The sequence below is a fragment of the Dermacentor albipictus genome, chromosome 8 (assembly GCF_038994185.2).
Source record: "Dermacentor albipictus isolate Rhodes 1998 colony chromosome 8, USDA_Dalb.pri_finalv2, whole genome shotgun sequence".
Classification (NCBI taxonomy): Eukaryota; Metazoa; Arthropoda; class Arachnida; order Ixodida; family Ixodidae; genus Dermacentor; species Dermacentor albipictus.
The window spans coordinates 28237517-28259009 of NC_091828.1; the positions used below are offsets into that span (position 1 = coordinate 28237517).

At 43.2% G+C, this 21493-nt stretch overlaps 1 protein-coding gene across 1 annotated transcript in view; it reads left to right on the forward strand.

Moving 5' to 3' along the window:
• The first annotated feature begins 1563 nt into the window (after positions 1–1563).
• Positions 1564–21493, forward strand: part of LOC135905248 (serine/threonine-protein kinase LMTK1-like) — an 89493-nt gene continuing 69563 nt past the window's right edge. The window contains exons 1-5 of the mRNA XM_065436259.1: positions 1564–1955; positions 13426–13524; positions 16625–16770; positions 17579–17737; positions 20796–20922. Of these exons, the coding sequence (XP_065292331.1) occupies positions 13431–13524; positions 16625–16770; positions 17579–17737; positions 20796–20922 (526 nt within the window). The 5' untranslated portion in view covers positions 1564–1955; positions 13426–13430. The remainder of the gene's footprint in view (positions 1956–13425; positions 13525–16624; positions 16771–17578; positions 17738–20795; positions 20923–21493) is intronic.

Genomic DNA, 21493 nt, shown 5'->3' on the forward strand with positions numbered 1-21493 from the left:
AGGCTTCTTTGTGAAATTGGATTGTAAAACTTTATTTGTCCAACAGATGTAGGGAAGGCTTGAAGCCTTCCCACGTAGACGACGACCAGGAGTCCTTGGACCCTAGCATGGGTTTCGGCCAGTCGGACGGTCTTCAGTTGAATCTCCGGATCGGAGATGAGTAATAAGGTCTCCCATTGTTCTAAAGACTATTCTTCCCTCAGAGGGCCCCTGTGGGCATTCCCACAGAATGTGATTAAGATTAGCCCTGGCTTTACATAGCTTACACTGGCTGTAAGCTTTGTGAAATAAAAGTTATTCGAACATTGGGGCCATTCAACGAAGCTGGCATCCGTCAAAGTTTTGCTGGCTGGCGTAATAGCAGGGAACTGAAATTTGAGAATACGTTGCAGAGTCAGACTGGGCCTATAATAGTATGTGCCGCACACACAGTGCACGTTACAGAATGGTGGCCACATTCGTATACCTTTCCCAGCACGCAAGGGCGACGCCAGGATCGAGTTGTTGCTGAGCGGGAACATATGATTCTCCATCTTTGTCGAGAAAGAATGAAGGGGATGAATGAGGTGGTCAGAGTGGCATATGGGCAGAGTGCACTAGAAAATACATGTCTAGTGCACTCTGATAAGGATACCAGTACAGAGTACATTACTGTAGTGCAGTTGGCCTGTAACTGGGACTGGTTTCCAGCTGGAACGAGTTGAAACCATTCAGTTAGGTTTAAATATTTTAACCCAAAGATAGTAACAATAAGCGCAATGGTTTAGATGGCCGCGAATACACTAAAATGTTTAAATCTTTCTCAAGGAAGGCGCATTAACGCATGCTTCTGAATGTGGGCACACAATTAAATTAATATGGACGTACGTTAATTGTCGATCAATATACAAACCACTGTTGAGAGTTCACGTGTCTTGCTTAATGTAGAGGCGCGACAAAACTGTTTAGTTTTAACTACATCGGCGATTGATACGTGAACGGCACTGAAATGGAAGAGCTGCATGCTTTCACGTTTTATTTTACCTCGTTTGCGCAGATGAATTCCTTCGATACTTCCTGGTGTTGGTGGACTACATTCTTTATAATAAAGCTTACTGCGTCTAATGAACAGTCCATGGCTTTGTATTAAGTCGAATTAAGCACCCTTATTCTCAATCAACTGCATGCATGATGAAAAAGAACATCGACTTTTATTGAATTCCTGCACCGAGTTTCAAGCCAGTCTATCAATGAGTAGTGTTGTGCGCAGCTGGAGCTTCCTGGTAGGATCTTTATACACTGAGAATGAGCGAGAGCATGTGAGAGGAGTTGCTGTGGCGATTGCGACTTTCGAAGCATGTGCGCTACACACAACAGATCTGAAAATTACTCGGCTGTCCTTGGTGCGTGAATGCGGGCGATGGAGGTAGCGGCAGGAGGGAATGTTGGAGATTTGACCACAGCTCATAGCACCATCATCCCTTTTTAGAGCCACTCAAACTTTTATTACTGCAGGGAGAAACACACTTTGTAAGAAATATTGGTTTTTAAACACTATGTTACTATAGCTATACTATAACTTTGGTTTGCAAGCGTAGTGACGATCTTTTAGCACATAGTTCAAACTTCGCGCTATTTACGAGCGTTGTTGATGATGATGAGAGCCCCGCGGCGAAACACACATTTTAACACACATGCGCCCATCGCGCCGCCTCTGGTCTCCGCAGGCGTCCGTCCCACTGCGTGCGCTTTCGCTTTTTGCACGCAACGCCCCGCTGGTCACATCAAGATGGCCGGCCCGATTGTGGCAGCAGTGCGATACGCTACGCGGTGACCGCGCTCTTTGCCGCCTTTCTCACGTGCGATGGATACCAGACACGGACGGAGTTGCCCGCGGATGCCCGGACGACCGTGGGACGCCCGCTGAGTCGCCGCGACAGCTGCTTGTTGCGCGGACAAGTCGCGCGCCAACCGTGGTAAGCCATATCGTCGACGACGCTGCGGCCGCAGCACGCGCTCTTTCGTAACGGCCGACCAACGCGGCTAATTTTAGCCGTCACACGGTCGCTTTTGCCGTGAAGCTTGGTCGCCGCTGACCAGCCGTCACACATGTTGACAGGGTTTCTCAGGGTCAGCGTGTCTGTGCTCACACTCCTATATGCTGATATCTCGCGATGCAGTTGAAAGGGGGGTGTCATCGGCAAATGTCACGCCGAGGGTCCTCCGAGCTCGTCTCCACAGATCGTTGTTACTTTTCTCGCTCGAAACGCATGTCATCGGAACGCGTCAATCGTCAGTGACCTTTCACGTTCGCCGACCGAGTCGTTGGCAATACGCCGCTCACTTCTGCGATGTGTTCACTTCTTTATTGCCGGCTTGTCTCGTTTTAGCAGTCGTCGAAAGGGCCAGCGCTGCTGCGCCCGTCGTGGTGGGAAGAAAACAGTTTCCTCGTTGTCGCTTTCGACATTCCGGGTCTTCTCCCGTGGTGTTTCGGAAGCTCCACAGTCGGGCCAAGGCGAAACACTTGCTAGTGGTATGGCGACTCGCGCCCCAGTTTTGGCCGTTTTGTTGTCGCATAATGCAAGCGTCCTTGGATCTCTCTCTTGTCGTAACTTTTGAATGGGACGGAGAGGCTGATACTCTTGCTTTTCCGTAAGAGCTTTCCGCATTGGTGGCGGAGGACGATGCGTTTATTCGTCCCACATCGTACTTTCCGTATGCCATACCACGGCCATACGTTGCGTTCTTGTGAGTTGTCCCCCTGAAACAGGTGGTGCGCGCATCGTCTTTCAATCGCCGAATGATTGCACAACCGAGCGATTAACCTCAACGGCGCGCGGCTGTGAATAAAGATCCTGTATGAGTCACTTGATGTCGACTCTGGGCTCCTCGATGGCGCCTCGCGCGTATATTTTTGTGAGATGATGCTTGCGCCGCTATTACTCGAGCGCTCCCACAGGTGTTTCGAGCGAGCAAAACGGTTGTATTGCGAACGCGTACGGATTGGGAGAATCTTTCGCGCCGAAGGGCATGAGCGCGTGCCTGAGAACCAGAACTGTTCGCACAAGTAAGGCCGCGGTACTAGTCTTGCACTAAAGAGAACGGGAACTCCGCCAGTGATAGAATAACCTCGTTCGTTCTCAGTTCCTGCTCAGTTATTGAAACATTCGCAAGTTCGTCGTGACTTCAACATTCTTAGACAGATGGTCGCATTCCTCTATGACGATGTAGTTGTTCAATTGTATTGAGACTGTCGGATAGCTCAGTGTAAAAATGAACTGTCACAGGGGGGCGTTTTCATTCATTGCTAATAGCAAATCGGGAAACACGGTCGACCATCAAGGAATGTAGTTATTGAACAGAAAAACTACGTTATGCTACTTAGTTTCAATGAACTGCTATTGTTTGAAGGTGTTACGGGTAGAGAGAGCATTTCCTGGAGCGTGACATACTTTCCAGCTTTGAAACACATGCCACAGAACTGGCAAAGAAAATAATTAAAGTGGGTTGTCCCCGATAGGAACACAACCCTCTTTTTTAGATGGACACTGTGCAACAAAAGAAGGACTTCAAAACTTTGAACAGTTGGTGCGTTGTGCAGTTGTTTATGCTGTCTTCCTGTACACTGACAACTCGGGCATGTGGCATACCTTTGTGTGACGTTGACCGGATGGAAGATTCCAAACTGCTGGCGTGTTTGATTCCATTGAGGAAGATGTGTTGAGCACTTGTGGGGCAGTTGCAGTCATTCAGTGTAGACCTCGGGCTTGTCATACAAGTTTGTGTTCATCCTTGCTTTGTTTCACACATTGATTAATGGGTTTAATGATTTGCCCACATACTCTTCAGAAGTAGCACATACATACACAAGATTCTTGTGTGCAGAGACTTTAGGCAGCTGCAATTTTTTTAAAATTGTAATATCAAGATAATTGTGCTGTATATTTTGAAGCCACTACAGATTTTACGTCAGGTTGTCAGACAAAAGGATGAGTGGGGAAAGCTTTAGGCTGGGAGGTTCAGACTTTGTCCAAGTGCTTACTCATCTAAGTTAATACTGCTTCATGTGCTGTTTTGTATAAATATAGAACACTGCTTCACAGCAATGTGATTCTAACTAGCCCCATCAGAAGCCTTAACTCTTTCAGGAGCTAACTGATTCTGTTGGTTTAAAACTTACTTCAACTGCATCTCAGAATCATAAAAAGCATACAGCTGTAAAATGGATTAGCAATTGTCAGTCCATTAGTGCATTTTGTCATGTTTAGAGAATATGGACTCCATGGGAAAACTAGTGCAGGAACATCGGATATCAGAACATCAACTATTCCATGTCAAGCCAGCTTGAAACGCACCTATCCGCCCACTGTAAAATTGTGCCTTGTGCAACAAATTGTGAAACATAGTGCAAGAAGTGAACCCCCTGCATACTTGCACCAAGCAAAAATACCCAACCGTCTACTTTCGCACTCGTTTCACTGAAACAGTTTGAACATATTATTCAAACTTGCAGCACAGTTCCAATCTGACCAAAAGTGTTTTAAAATGTATGCGGCACATTTTAAATGTCACTACTTCCATCCGTGCCTTCATTGTTGATTTCATAACCTTGGTGCGTACACTATTCTTTAGATAGAAATGCTTAATATAAGGCAATGCTCTTTCTTCTAAATTGTACGCACATTACTTTGGCTGAAAAGGTTGCTTGTTAGTGGGGAAAATGAAGGTCAACTTTGCACACAAACCACAGCTGCAATTGTGTCCGTCTGAAGTCTCTGATTTTATTGAATTTTCACGTATTTACGCTGTCTTTACGACCAAAATTATCGATCTATAGTGTTGATGTACTTTTGAACGGAATATAATTTTTCATTTGCAAACAATCGACAAATAGATGTTGCCGGAATCTATGTTGCATCAGAAAGTTAATGCGGAAGCTGCTAGTTGTTGCCACCACCCGTTTCGTTTTCATGCCTTTTCGGGATTTGTCGCTGCTAACTGCGAGACTGGCGGATTTACAGTTCTGAAAATGTAGTAATCTAGGTTGAGGTAATACGTCTAGCGCACATCCTATTTCCCGGAAAGCCAACACTATGACATCCTTCCGTAAAACAGCGTCCTAGGTGAAAATTTAAGTTTCGCTTAACCTTATGATGAGTAAAATGGTTAACAGTGTGAATAATGCAACTTAAAAACATTTCAAAAGCTAAACCTCATTGCATATTTCTCTTCTTTGTTATGTTTATGCACAAAAATTGTTCGGTTGTTATGCAGGAACGTCAGCGCATGAAATGTAGTAATATTAATGAGGTCAGCAATGACGGTGTTACAAAGGTGCGCTTGGTGACATACTTGCATGTATATGGGGTAACTAAATGTAATTCTTGTTTAGTTTTAACTGCATAAAATGGAAATATTAAGAAATGTGTTTCTGCTGTTCTACTCTGGTTGCCCCATTACAGCTGGAGATTAGTGGCAACAGCAATAGATATCGCCACAGAAGAGAAGGTACCCGTTCTCCTGTATATGGCAACACTCCATGAAGTTGATAGTATCCTGGATGAGCCCCTTGAATGCATTTATATGTGATTGGAAGAAAACCTGCAGAAAACTTACATGTGAGGAAGAAAACCTGCAGGTTAACAGGAATCCTGTATTGGAGTCCATATTGCAGGCATTCTCAACTCATGCGTGGCTGCTTACCAATATCATTAAGAAGTATACAGGGTGTCTTAGCTGACATTAACCAAGCTGGGGGGAAAAAAGAAAAAAAACATGGTCTACCATTGAAACATAGTGTTTCCTTTTGAGGCCTCTTCTGCTGCTTGGATAATTTTTGTTTACTATTTACCTGGCTGAATAGAGATCAAACAAGTTTTAGTTATTAGATGATTAGGGTAATTTTTTTAATAGGGTTATTGAACAGAGAAAACCCAAGGTAAAGGTTTCTCTTTGCCCTTTTCTTACCGAAGGAAAGGTACTAATTCCTTTTAGGCCGTTTAAGTTTGTTTTGTTTCTGGCAATATTGCAGCATGAACTGTGATAAATGAAACTGTAGCCTAATTGCTGGTGTTTTGTGTAGAAGAAAAACAATGAATCGCTCAAAATCTGCAAATTTTTAATTGCAGTTTTAAAGAAGCAGCCAAGAAAGCAGCAAAATCACCAGAATTTGTGCTTTTACTGAGTGTGTCGAGAGCTACTAATGAAGGCCTACGAAATATGTGCTTGTGGATTCAACATCTATATTAGACAAGTGAAAAAAGAAAAAGGGTAGGTTTTGATAAGAATGATGGCTGTCCGATATGCTGCCCTATGCTAGAAGGAAATTGTTATGAAGCTAATGGGTAGATCCCACTTTTGCATACTTGCCAGTTCTAAGAAATTATATTAAAATTCCCACTTTATAAATCTTGTTTGCAATTTTAGGAATGACACCAACAATTTTACTTTTGTTAAGTTGTATTTGGTGCAGGGCAAAAGTAACTGCAAAAGAAAAGTTTCTTGCTCTTTATAACGTGAGAAATAGGGAACTTGTTTTGTTGGCTGTAGCTCTCAATTTACAAAAAAAATGCACTTTATTTTGGGATGAAGTGTGGAGGTCTTTCATTGGCTTGCTCTTTTCAGCTTTAGTAAATGTGAAACAGGTGCATGTTTTGCACATCACTAAAAAGCAAGATTCCTTCTTCATCTAATGGTCATGCACTGGCCAGCCGCATAACCCCCTCAGAGACTCGTGAAAAACTTCAGCAATGAATGGCTGTGTGGAGATGGACAAAGCAAATGTTTGTTTATAAGGATTCAATTAGGACTGCCTTCAGGAATGTAGACAAATCACATGCGGTCAGGGAAGCAAAGTGGCAACCAAACTCAGCCTGACATCTTGGGTACTTTTGTGCTCGTGCAAGGGCTTCACCTGCACAACCAGAAAAAGTTGTTCAACAATATTGTTGGTAATCACGGGCAGGCCAGTTTGACGCGGTGTGTGTTGTTTTGCATTCTGAACTGTCTCTTGCAAGAAGTAACTTTTATTCGCAGATTTACAAACTTCAAAGCAGCAGCAGCAGCAAATAAAAAAAAATAATAAAATGAAAAAACCCATACCTTTGATTTCTAGAACTCGGTTACTGTGAAGAGGATTTGAGACTTCAACTCCAGTACTCTTATGAGTCTTCAAACCCCAGTATTCTTGAGAACCTAACAAGTATTGTATTTACTCAATTATAACGCATACTTCTGTAAAAATTCACTGAAATGTGACATGTACGTTAAGACAGTGTACAAGACCAAAACTGCAACATGTTCTTGTTAAATATCACTCTTCCTGTTGTTTGCAGTGAAACAATTGTCTGAAGAAACACACGAGCACTCACTGATGATTACATTTTGGTGGCATTTTAAGAATTTTCCCAAACTTGTCTAAATTGCCATGTTCATTTACTTACCTGATAGCGGCTCTTATCTTTGCACCCCACTGTGTGTTTCTGATATGCTGACCAGTGCGAGAGATCTTATCGTTTACAGTGAGAGCAGTATGCCTTATTGTTTTAGAACCTTGTGCCCGTTGACACCCCCAGGCCAGGGTATCAGGAATTTTCTAGAGCAAAGGTTGGTTGGGCACTATCAATTATCTTTTACTTACGCCATCGAGCATGCCTTTTAGATGCATCAGCGGCAGTGCTGCATTTTACGAGAGACCGGAAACTTCCATGTGTGATACTGGCCTCTTGTTTTGGCTTGGAGAATGGCAAAGGTTAGGATTTTGAAGCATCAAGAAAACTTGAGTCAGTGGAACGGTAGAGAAATGCATAGTGAGTTAGATTGTTAACTTACCTTTCTTGAATACCAAATTATATTTTCACCATTTTTGTTCAGTGGCCTTAATGCAGTGCTGCTGAGTTTGAGGTTGCTGGTTCTCAATTCCCAGCCACAATAGCTACAAGCCATTGTGGGTGCCCCCTTTCCCGAACTGCAGCTATTCTCAGAGCTCAGTGTGTTTCCTTGGTACAATACTTTATCTGTCATCATCATGAATATTGCGTGCATTATTCTTGCCATCGTTGTAAGCTTGATAAGCCACACGTGATAAGCAAAGCTCTGTGGCAATGCTATCTTGACCTTTCTCGCACCATTGCCTCCATGACACCACGAATTCTGACAGCATCCCTCTTGCTAACACCACACGTGCAGTTGTTTGGCCATGAAAATAAAAAATAGATGTTCTACCTTCAGTTTACCTCACTGAAGATTGACATCTTTCTGTCGTAGAAATGCCAATAAAGTATTGAAGGAATTACCAGTTAGTATTGCAAACTGGCATAATGTTTCTCGTGATTGTCTCCTTTTGAGTCACCTTTAAACTGGATGTTTTGTGTGGACAAAAGCTCCACTAAATGTTGTTTTTGTTCTTTTTTTTTTTCACTGGGAGAAACGTGATGACACCAGGAACAAACTTGCACATGTGTTTGTGTATGCTTCATACTGTTTTTGTTTTAACCATTTACATTTAGAAGTGCTGCTGTGTTTCTTTTTTCTGCTTGAAATATTGGTGAAGGCTAATGGTACAAGTTTCTGGTGGCACATTTACATTTTGCACTTGCATGCAAATGCAGCAAGAAATTGGGCTGTCCAGTTTATCCCATTGAAAGTGCAGACGGTGCAAAAACATGGGCAATACAAAAAAAGACCTGTGTCCTGTCCATGGTTTTTGCCACTGCTTGAGCTTCTCTGGTGGCTTACTAGCTATGCGTAATGCATTAGCTTAATGCCATAGCTATTAAGCTATGGCATTGGGCTTCTGAGCTCAAGGTTGCAAGCTTGATGCAAGGTGGTGGGTTCAATGCAAAAATGCTTGTGTTCGTGATTCACAGGCACGGTAAAGGAACACCAGATGTTCAAAGTCAGTCCCCCACTATGACATGCCTCGTAATTGATAAATTCAAAATCGGTCATGTGTCAGGAGTGATCCATCAGTAATATCAGATGCTTTCAGCAAATATTTTCAGTCCATATTTGTACCCGATAACAACTTCGTTCCTTCTCCCACCAATATAATTTGTTCTGAAGCAATCAGTGACATTGACATAAACAATGAAGGCATTTAACCTCGTAATAAACTAGGACACTGAAAGGACGGCATACACAATGCATTCTTGGTTCGCTATTCCTTGGGGTCATCAAGCTATCTGACGGTCATATTCAACAAATCTTTATCATCATCTCCACTGTTCCTTCATGGAAGTTAGCTAACATGCTTCCTCTTTATAAGTCTGGTTATAAGCAGTCTTTTTCGAACTACAGACCGATTTTAATAACATCACAGTCATGCAAAATATTAAAACATCTCATTCATAAAGACGTAGTGCTTTTCCAGGAATCACATAACCTGCTATCTAACATACAGCATGGGCTTAGGCACAGTTTTAGTATGACAATGGGATTGAGTTTATGCATGACGTTTTCTTTAACCTTGATGTTGGCAACCAGGTTGACACTAAATTTATAGATTTCTCTAAAGCATTCGACAAAGTATTACATTTTAAACTTCTTGCTAAACTTAAAACTGTACTAAGTAATCCTCAACTAGTTAACTGGATTACAAGCTTTCTTTCACTTCGCTCCCAGTTTGTCTCTTACAGCTCGACTGACTCTACTGCTATTGATGTAACATCTGGAGTGCCCCAAGGCTCTTCTTGGGCCACTGTTTTATTTAATTTACATAAATGATTTGCTTCTTACCATCTTTTCTGACATTCATCTTTATGCTGATGATTGTGTTTTATTTGAGATGATTAGCTGTTCTAATGATCATTACTGCCTCCAGGAGTCATCGGCTGGGTACTGCACTTGGTGCAACACCTGGCAAATGAACATTAACTTTGATGAAACCGCCCTTATGTCCTGTAAAAAAAATCTTCTCCTCCTCTTCTTCATTACTCTTTCAATAACTGCACTGTGGCTCGGGTATCTATGTGTAAATGTCTCGGTGTTAATTTTAAGCATAACATGTCATGGTCTCATCACATTGATTGCATTTGTAACAATGCACTAAAAAAAAGTAGGTTACCAACATCGTACACTATTCAACCCTCCAAAAGATACTAAGCTGCTATTATATAAATCGCTAATCCGTCCTGTTGTTGACTACACATCTGTCATTTGGAACAAGCTAGAAGCAATTCAGAAAAACAGCTGCAAGATTTGAATGTCACCATTATGATTGTGACTTTTCACCATCTGCTCACTTCGATTCTTGAATTTAACTTCGCTCTATTCACATGGCCACATAGCACCGTCAGATTTCTTGCAGAGCATTGTCAATTCTTCCGTATGACTTTCAAGAAACAACTATACTAACCTCGCACCAGAGTCATCGAAGAGATATCACAAATTGATGCCGTAGTTTGCGCGCACTAATATGTTTAAATTCAGCTATTTCCTTCGTTCCATACAATAATGGAATTCGTTACCCTGGGTCTGTTCGTTCATGCTCACCTCGAAGTTTAGTGTCTGGAATCCAAGATGTATGGTCTTAGGACATTACCCTTAATGCTGTATGGTATTTTTCTGTGTATAACTTCCGTCTGTTAACCCACTGCTGCTATAGTGCTTATTATGTTGCAGTTTGTACAAATAAATAAATAAGGAATCATGGTGGTTTTGGCACATAAAAGTCCCAGAATTTTTCAACATTACCACTACCACTAGCACTACCACTAGCAACATTCACAGACTGTGAATGTTGCTAGTGGTAGACTTCTGTGTGTGGTAGTTGACATTGCTTGACATGACTTGCTTATTGCTTGTAGCGTTTCCTTTGAACCTCTGGCCAGTAAAAGCTCAGGTGCTTGAAATAAAGCAGTGATAGCTTCTCACTTAGTGTCATGTCAAATGTTCCTCACTTTTTAAAATCTAAAATCCTCGTGTCTTTTCTGTTCCTGACTGAGGCAGGCGGCTTGTGCTTCCTGTCTATATTTTATGTGTACATATTATATGTCTGTCCATTCTTAATTCTGCAATGTTCAAATGTGAGTGTTTTTAAGCATCACCTTTAGCCGAATGGGAGTCAACTGCAGGACAAATCCCACTGGTCTCCAGTTACAGCTGTTCCGTGTGAACAGGCCACCCTGCACATTTTGCGGTCTCATTACCATCATCACAAAAAATTCTGCCAGCTTCTACTCTACTTCCCTTCCCTTGGCAATCGACAATGAACCACATGTTCATATGACATGGTCCATTTAACAAAGATGTACAGTCGCAGACAGAATAAAATGGACCACGGGATCTCCGAAAACGTTCAATTACCGAGCAGCCTGTAGCAGTAACCAGTAAAACTGCCCACGACAACGTTGTCAGCATATTCTAGTCGAGGTCCAAAATGCAAATACCAGATTGCGTTGTGAGGTTGCGGAGATATTCAGCTTTTTCTTAGATTTCATGGTCCGTAATATTCTGTCCGCGACTGTACTTACATCACATTATAAAATATTTAAATCTTTTTTTTTTACTCAAGGGAAGGTTCACACCCTCTAACTGCTAGAAGAAATACTGGCGAGCATGCTGCATCCTAAATAATTTACTGCAATAGTTGTCCACAAACCAGTTTCAGTTTTTGTACCTGGGGGATGAATGCATCACGAAGTCATGATACACTAACTTGCTCCATTCCTGCAACCACTGCAACTTCCACACATGAAGAAATGCCACTGTTGTTTACCATTTTTGTTATGAGCAATGTCGTCAACTTAGCCATATTTGCTACACAATGGCAGCAAATTTTTCTCTTGTGTAATGACATCGCAATAATGTTGACACCATGTCCAGCATTTTTAGACCCTCTTAACTATCAGATTAGTATATCTTAAGAAGTGTTCCCCAACCTTCATACTCACTGTCATTCTTCTATGTGCCAGAAGGGGGACGTATAGTACCTGCAACTTCTAACAGTGACTCAGCGCTGCTACTAACTAGAACATTGTTCACCTTACACCTTACAATGTCCGTTAGAAGAAGTGTGCAAATTGGAACCTACACAAATGGAGTAAACAGGATTATGTATGTCTTCGTATGTGCCCCTCTATTAACTGTGTGTCACCAACTACCCCAACAAGAAGTGCTCATACTTTACATTGTGTTGTTGAATGGCAAAAATTGACTTGTGGTGCCTTTAAACCAGCCTTGTACATGCTACATAGAAAAGCAACAGGTGACAATTACTGCCCCTCTAAAGCAGTTCACTAATTGCTAAATAGTAATTTATCACTTCTACATCATTTTCCTCCCACCAACCTTTACTTACATTGCACAAATACAGTTAACAGAACGAGCTGACCTGGTTTGTGCAGTGCGTCCTCTGCAGCCCTTCACACGTTGAGCAATGAGCAATGAAAAATTTGAAAAGCAAGAATTGCTTTTCAAATTTTTCATTGCTCATTTTTCTTTGTTTTCTTTTGAAGACATCAGCAGCAATGCTGGAAACTTCTGTTATGTGCATGCTGGAGGGAGGGATGGCGTTGTAGCTTTGCAAATGAGATTAGGAGTAATCACTGTAGTGATGCTTGCACATAGGTCCTCTATGAAGTGCATTAGTTTATTGTGGCTCCCGGCGGGGCCAATGAAAAGCTGGAAAAAATTTCGGCAGAACCCATCTCATGATAAATGTCAGTGTTAAGGGTGCTTAGCGTTCAAGCATAGTAGTGACACACTTTATTTGCCAAATTTTTCACTTCTATGCAGCTGACTTCAGTTTTATGGCACCAATATATTTTTCACTTCTTTGTAGTTCAGTGCTCCTTGCTCAGTGCCCACTCTGTTCGCTTCTTTCTCCACATTCGGCTGATGCCGTCTTTTCAACTTCTCTGTAGTTGGCTTCTTCACTCTTGCTTCTAGTACTGCCTTGTCTAGCTGGGCACCTATACAAAGCTGGCAAGTTGGCATAAAAGAGGTTAGATACAGACATACAGAAAAGTGCATGAAGTTCCCCAGGAATGCTACCGACATTTCAAATACTAGTCCATAGATGATTTCATGCCATCAACATCCAGAGTGGTCATTGCTATTGAGCCAGAGCAGCACCAGTTCTATTGGTAGGCCTACATCCGGTGAAGTGCTTGATGGGGAAACAAATACTGAGCACCCAGGTCTACCTTCCTGAACATGTGCATGTTTCAGGCAACTGTGTGGCATGACCACGGGCATTCCACTGTAGTTCCCGCCAGGTTGAAGTGCTCAAAGTGGTGTCACCTGTTACAGCTTGTCTTGTCAATAAACCAACTGGTTACATGTAATTCGTTGCTGAAAGAAATAATGAATCGGAGTAAGCGCTAGGTAGCAAAAGGAAAAGTTATCAATCAATTAACTATGGGCAAGAATGAATGACTGCATGTCATTACATGTAGTTTGTTATGCACAAATCTGCTTTAAACACCTGCGCTGTATTCTGTGCAGCCATCATGCCAACCACGGGCAGTCTTTGGAGTGCAGCAGGCCTGGCTGTCTTGCTGGTCCTGGTCTGCCAAGCATCTGGACATCCTATAGAGGGAGGAGGTAATGTCTCTTAATGTAGCAATACCTGCAATTTATTGTTTTGTACGGGCTTCTAAGTGTTTTCTCTTTTTCTTTGACAATCATATGTTGAATTCCAATGGCGGGGTCGGAGCAGCCGACGGACTCCGCGAGCGAGCACTCGACTCTGGCGTAGAGCAACGCCTCCAAATACGCGAGTGGAACACAACCTGCGCCGCCGGAGCAAGGCGGAAGCGGAACTTCTATCTCCGACTTATTCAGGATGCCTTGCGTGTTGTCATTTCGTTCCGCTGTTTGCTCCCAGCACAGCCGCACCGGTCACTTGTCTCTTCAGCGCCGTTCCCCTGTTGTTTTTTTAAAAGTGCGGAATGCATATCTCGCCAAGCGTGCAGCAGCTTTTGCTTCCGCGCGAGTCGTTACCGGTGGCGCCTCCCAGCAGACAAACGTGGTAAAGGAAACACGTCACGCAGAGTTCCGGTCCACTCCGCCGATTTTGGCGGAGCATCTTTTTCTGCTCCACAGAGTGACTCCCGCTCTGAATCCCCTCCGACTCTCTCATTGGAACACCTTACTCCCGCCCTCACTATGTCATTGGAACAAACTTGCTCCGAAACGAGCAGAAAAACTTGCTCCGGCTCCGCCATTGGAATTCAACAATAGATGTTATAGGGGCTTTTGAGCTGAATTTTCAATGTTGCTGTAAATGCTGTGTTCTGGCATTTTTTTTTTCCTTTCAAATTCTTGTCTGCATAGGCTTCATGGCTTGTGTGTGACTATTCTTGACTCAGAATCACCTAGCCACATAATATGGCACATTAACTTAAATGAGGAAAAAAAACTTGAGAACAAGATTAATATGAGTGTTCACTGAAAGTATACAGAAGCTTGAGAGAAGATTTTTGCTGCTCAGGAGAATGTAGGCAAACATCTCATTAAAAAGTTGTCGTGCAAATGGCATAGGTAATTACAAATATATACATAATATTAGGCATGTGAGGCTGAAGGCATATGTTGAAGACGAATCGTTTGCTTGGGCGACAAAAACTAATTCTTTGTATGTTGGATTGTCTGAAGAAACACTTGGATGAAAATCGGAGGGAATTAGAGCAGCAGCGATGATTGTATGATAACCCAGTAAGACAAGCATATTTAGTGGCACTTTTGGTGCGAGTACTTTGCCACAGCAAGTTTCGCTTTTTTTGGCACGCTTCTAGACAGGAAAGGATAATCTAATTTGGAATTGAGGCATTGTTGATTGCCAAATCATCCAGTGCATTATATACTATTTGTCAACTTATGCAATATTTTCAAAATAATATTTAACCCTCTGAGGATCAATTTTTTTCGCCAAATGCGACCCTCCATGGTCTAGTCTTTTTTATTGCAGATTTAAAATGTTAAGACACCTAATTAAAAAAAAAATTTACACTTTTTTTAGTGTGACCATAGAGTAAAAAAAATTTAAAAATTCCATGCATAAACTTGCATTGTTTATTCATGAATACAGATGGGCTTCCATAAATACTTATAATAAGAATAAAAATAGCAGATAGTACTCTGAAGTAGATATGTTCAGATTTGGCACTTGGGTAGTAGTGTGAATTGGAGAAAGCACCGCTTGACTCACTTGCAGCAGATCAACTAGTGCGCATGCCTACATCATAATCGAACCGTGCATGTGAGTGCATGCAAGAAAACTCCATGGTTGTGTGCATATCAGAAAAACCAAACAAGTTACAAACTTGCAGTAATCCTTCGTTCCATCACCAACAAGGTGTAATCAGTTGTTGTGAGTCTTGACAGAAAAAATGCAGGCATTGCAGGATCATTTGTATACGACAGCGTTGTTTGTATATACCAGTGCCCGCCTGTGAACAGATGTAATCGCACCCGTGTAAGCAATATACAGGCAAGCATCTAGTGTTGACCCTTTCCGAGATTAAAAAATGGATACACATTAGTTCTTATGAGCGTAACAAATGGAAACAGCCCACGAAATGACGCCAAAACTAACCACCGTGTGCCATCGCATGTGCAGATGTCCGAGAGGTCACTGGAACGCCAGCATAAAGAAGCCCTGGGATAAAAACCAAACAACTATGAAGCAAAAAAAAAAAAAGTTTTTTTTTGTATCCACGCAGGGTAGCACCACTTGCTGGGCAGCAAAGTGTTGAAAAATTGGAGTGGTTTTCAAACTTACAGATGGTGCCATAAATATGTGGCATTGCCTGTTTGGGTCGTCTTTGCAGCACCGTATATTTACGGCATTGACCCTCGGAGGGTTAACGTGATCAGTGACAATAACATAATAGAAAGGCAACAGAGAAGTGGAGCCACTCGACTCCGCTTTTTCTTGCTTACCAGCCATGGTAGCTCAGTGCCTGTGGCATGGGCTTAATTTCTGGACATGACTGCCGTATTTCAGTGGGAGCGGAATGCAAGGAGGCTCGTGTGCTGCACTTTAAAGGAACCCTAGGTGGCCTGTAATGAATCTGGTGCCCTCCACTGTGGTGTCATCACAATTTCATTTGTGCTTGCATTTGTATATATGGTGTGCGAAATAAGGTTCGTGTCGTGTTTACAGCCCTGCAGTTGTTCCCGGCTGTGTGATGAGGTTCTGCTACTCTGAGGGAGCCATCGATGGGGTGTAGATTTGGCATCCCCTATTGTGCACTTTACGTGTTCTGTTCTTGCAGTGCCCTCTGTGTGAAGTTTACAAACATGCGCCTCATCTGTATGAGGAGCCTTGAATTGCAAATGTGATTTGTTTGAGGGCGTGCATTGAAGAGCTGTGAAAGGACTGACCCATGTATTGTAAAAAAAAAATATCCTAGAATCCTAGCTCTTCCTCCATTCCACGGAGTTGAGCACAATGCCATCCCTTGGCTGATGAAGACTATAAACTTCTCCAGGATAGCTAAGGATGATCATGAACTGTAGTGACCACTTCTATCTATAGGCGGCACTGCTGTCTACTTTCTTGAGTCGAGGTTGAGTGCTGAGTGAAGGAACATTCTAATATGGGGGCAAAAAGGAAAATAATTCAATATAAAAGCAAAAGAATGTGCAAGTGAATTGAATGCAAGTGAACTCATTCTCATTGCCTTCTCCCTCTCCACAGACGCATCGGAGAAGCAGCAGGGGATTCCAGGTTGGAGCAGCCTTTCGGGGTCGGTGTGGGTGATTGGGGCATCCGTATGCTTCGCCCTGACGGTGGCCATTGTGGCCTCCCTGGGCTGCCTCTGCTGTCGCAACGAGGGCATCAAGGTCAGTCAGCTGTTGGTGCTTGTTATTCACAGTGTCAAGGGTCAAGATTTACCCTCAAGGCTGTAGAAAGGAAAAAGAAAAGAAAGAAAAAGGATGTATCACTAAGTTGGTGAGGTTCCAACCCATGTATTCATATTGAGTTTGGTAAGGAGAGTGTTGAAGCTGTATTTGTTTTTTAGACCAGGGTTCTCCGCCCTGGTAGGCAGCCGGCGAAATGCGGCCCAGCACTTTGATTGACCTCCCACTGCTTTTAAGTATGACTCGGTGGTTAGAGGGCTGATTTGGTTGAAGTTTAAAATTCTATTTTCTTTCCCCCACGATCTCAGGTGTTCTGTTGTGATGGTGGAAAATATTTTTTAAATTTGAAGTAAAGGTAGAAAATCGTGATGCTTTCCATTTATGCAATACCACTGTTTTGATACCGTGTAAAGAGGAGAGATGGGAGCTTCAAACAGCTGCAGTGCCATAGTTTGCCATACAAAAGGAAAAGAAAAGGAGCGGAAAGAGGAAAGAATAGCGTCCAGATTTGCTACTGCTGCCACAGGCACACTGGAAGCATTCCTCCTGGCTGATACAGATTTGACTCTCTGGCGCACGTTTTGACAGTGCCGAGCTACGCAGCTCTCCATCCCTTCGCCATTAAGCATTTCTTTCATTAGTGCCAGAAGGTGCAAAATTGTGAAATGTGCTGTTCAGAATGGTAAGACGCTAATTAAAAAAAAAAAACTATTTTACCTGTGTCCCACCTGAAACGCTTTTTATACATTTGTGAAAGGTTCCTTTCTTCGGTCACTGTGCGCGTGTGCAGCTCCTGGGCACGCGAAATGGGGTCAGCGTGCCGCACCTTCCGCTGGGCAGCATGGCCCAGCAACGGAGCAGCCTGTCGCCCGAGGTGACCATCTTCCCACCGGCTGCTGCCGCACCCCGCCTCGCCTTCGCTGCACCACCGACACCCTTTGACGACAAGGTTGGTGCGCACCAGTGCTTTGCGAGAGAGTGCACTCCATGCAGACTGAGCTGATTGGGCGTGTTTGCACTGTCGTGTGTTGTGGGAACGTGGTGACGACTCAGGGCTTCACTGAATAACAGAAACGCTTTGTCAGGCAAACTGGTGCCTGCAAAGAAAGTGACTTAGTTGGTGACGAGAATCCTGACAAAGACAATAACTATAGTCGAACCTGACTTTATCGAACCTGTTTACATTGAATTATCCTGTATATCCAACAATTTCTGAACACGGTATAGTTACAATGAGTATATGTAAAAACATACATCGAACAAGAATAGCAGCGACTCTCAACATATCAAACGCCAAGTGGCTCAAAAGTGCCCCATGGAAGTTGGCTTTCCCTCATGGCGGCAGGGAAACTCGGCGGCATGGCTACATCCACCCACTCTGCCTACCGTGACCGTGCCACATTGTCCAAGCTGTTGATACCCACCTGCAAAATATGATCCTGGCCCGCCCCCAGCGCTTACTCAGACAGCGAATTAGAGGCTCTTGTGCCCTCGTCATGCAGAATGGTGGAAGTGTGAGTGGTCTCGCTGCTTTTCTGGTTCTTTGTGTTTGCGCCTTGTGGGCCTTCTCCTGCAGTGCTGCCATGATGGCAAGGGCGAAGCGACAAAATTTGCCTTTCGCTGGGAAGCTTGAAATCGTGAATCGAGTCGAACACAGTGAGAAGTCGGATGTCTACGCAGCGGGAAGATTCCAAGGAGCACTCCCAGCACAATCTTGAAGGACGAATAAGGGGAAGGTTAGGGCTAAAGCAAACAAGCTCGCGACCCGGTGCCCGTGGCACCCGACGCATATGCACGGCGATGTCAAGGCAGCTGTGTGCTAGTGGTCCATCCGAAATTGCTTCAGACGTGCCAGCTTCCGCATGCCCGGTGGCGAATGTAAATTCTGATGAATGCGACGCAGCCATTGCCTGTGTCGCCGAAGTTTGGAGCGAGCTGTCAGAATTTCCAGAAGTCGTTGAGGGATCAATGGTCTATGAGTTTGCGAGTGCAGATAATGGTGTCCCGACCACGGGAGAGCCCTAAAACAAAGACTACATTGCCAACATTGTACCGAGCACAAATGAAAGTGGCCACAATGAGCAAAATAACGACGGTCCTTTGCCAACATCACCCGAGGTGATTGGTACACTCGCACTAGTCCGGAGCTTTTGCGTGAATGTGGAAGGTTGCAGCCTCGGCTGCTCCGCCTTTATAGACAATGTGGAGAAGTGCGCGCTTTGCAGGCAGTGAAATTGCCCAGGCGGAAGAAAATACAGGACTATTGCATGCTAAATTAAGCTAGTTTCATCAATAAAGTGCTTTTGTAAATGGCATGTGCTTTATGATGCCCAATTCTTTAGCAGGCTTATAGCGAATTATGCCTTGTATCTAACTAATAGGCATTTTTTTGCGAGTTCAGTATAACCGGGTTCGACTGTATTGGCAAATCAACACTAAAGCAGCTCTTGGCCAGCTGAAATTTATACGCCACACAGAAATTTCTTGATGACTTGCGTGTAGTGAGGTGGGTGTTTGTCAAGGAGCTGGAAGCTTCGAGTTAAGATGCACCTTCAAGAATGCACTGGTTGCGTTGATGTGTGCGGGTAATGCAAGAACTTGCACTTCAGTGTATAACAGAATTGTGTGTATATCACAGTTGAGTGTGTATATTCATGTTCCATTTGTTCACAACAGCATGTGTCATAATTCATAATATAATCATAATAATCATAAGACTAGCTCAGCAAGAAGTTTTATTAACATATTATTTAGCTGACGGGTATGTCTTGTTCAGCATCAGGTACTGTATAAACAGTAATATAAGCTGAGCAATTTGTTGAAAAAAAAAAAAAGAAAGCTAATGTCACCCCTCGTCTTCTGGCAACCTACGTCATGTTGGCAAATGCACTGGCAAAGCCGTATTCATATTCAAGTGTAATTGCTGGCGTTTTTCTTTTTTTTTTCTTGTCGCTGCGTCTCCCTTTTTTTTTTCCAGATTAAGATTTATTGGTTCCAAAGAAGTAGTTACAATATAAAAAAATTTTCACATCACAGGATTTTTTGTGTTCACTCTTGCGGTTATTTGATTTTTTGTGTTTTTTCTAGTGAGTGATGAGTAGTGACACATGGACATATTTTTCAGCTATGTTAGAGATAAAAGTTGTAGACTGTACCGAAGCAAATGGCAACATGGCCACTCAGCCGCAGTTTGGAATTTTGGAAAAAAGTGTGTGAGATTGGCGGGCATAAAAACGAAAACTGTCGGCATGCAACCCAATTAAAATGTCATTTCGTAGGTGTCATGCAGTGGCGCTGCAGCTCAGGGGTGTACTTGTGGACTTTGTGTGGGAGCTTCGTGCACGCTCACTACTGGTGACAGTGCAGTGAATTCGGTGCAAAGCTGCTGCAACATTGTGAAGAATCAATGCGTTTATTTTTCTTTTATGCATTTAAAAAAATTTTTTTTGTTTGGCTACGAGGTTAGGTGTCAACCTATGTTCCCACTTGACCTGTAGTCCGATTTATGCGGTAATTCAGACACGTATCTGTGGTCCCTAGAGTTTAGATTATTGCAACTCAACTATATTTATATTGGCTGAAGTGAGCGCAACATTTAAAAAAAATTCCATTTGTCCTTAGCTATCGCCTAAAGATGTGAATTCGAAAGCCTTGTAAAGCCTACTGTAATTCACCTTAATCATCCGTAATCCACCCTAATACACCTTAATCCTCCTTCGTCCACCTTAATCTACCTTAATGCAATCACTAATCAATCATTAACTTTGCTAATCATTAATCATCTCTTATACATGGCTGGACATGCTTTGGTTCACTTCTGGCCTTCCTTGGGCCATAGGATATTTTTTGTACCTTCACAACACGACTTTGAAACTTGAAACACAGAGACTTAATAGACTCAAATGAAAAAGCTTCTGTGCATCTCTGCTGCTGTCTGTATTGCTCCAGTAATGCTGACTCACAGAGACAGTTGTTCCTTTGATTGACTGCTGTTGCTTGCCTTTCAGGTGAGCTTTGAGCCTCTGCCCAAGATCTTCCCTCGGCTGCCAGCGTCTCCATCCAAGCACCCCCTGCGGCCTGCCCACTACTCTGGAGAGCTAGGCGGCACTCCTAGCTCAGTCCACGACTGGTTTGGTGAGTCCGATGATCATTTGGTCATCCATGTGTATATGCGCAGTGACTTCAAGGGTTGTAGTCTACGTTGAACACTTTTTGGCATGCTTTTGCGGGATGTGGTATCTGGCAGTGATGCGTGTTCTGCTAACTGCTTTACCAATCAATGTCCACTGACAGTGATATGCCCAAATGTAGTTGACCGAGAGTACCACTCTGGGAGACAGATTCTAGACAAAATGTACAGCATGGTTTGGTTGGCATGAGATGAGAAAGGCTGGAAGGCGATTCAACGTCTAGTTCAAGTTGATGAAAGGCAGTGAGCGAGTTGGAGCTGTGCTTCACTGTGCATGGAAATATATTGCGTCACCCCTTGTGTGATGGGAGTAGGAGGAATGTCGGACTGCTTAGAAGCTTTTACTGCTCTATGTTGAGCCACATTTTTGGGCTGCTCATACCCGTGAACACAACCCACATTTTTTACTGTGTTGCCTTAAGGATTGTCACACATTTTTAGGCTGCACTCTTTGGGATCAGCCCACGAAAAAGGCTAGAAACCCAGATATTCAATATAGAAAAGTACTGGTGCTCC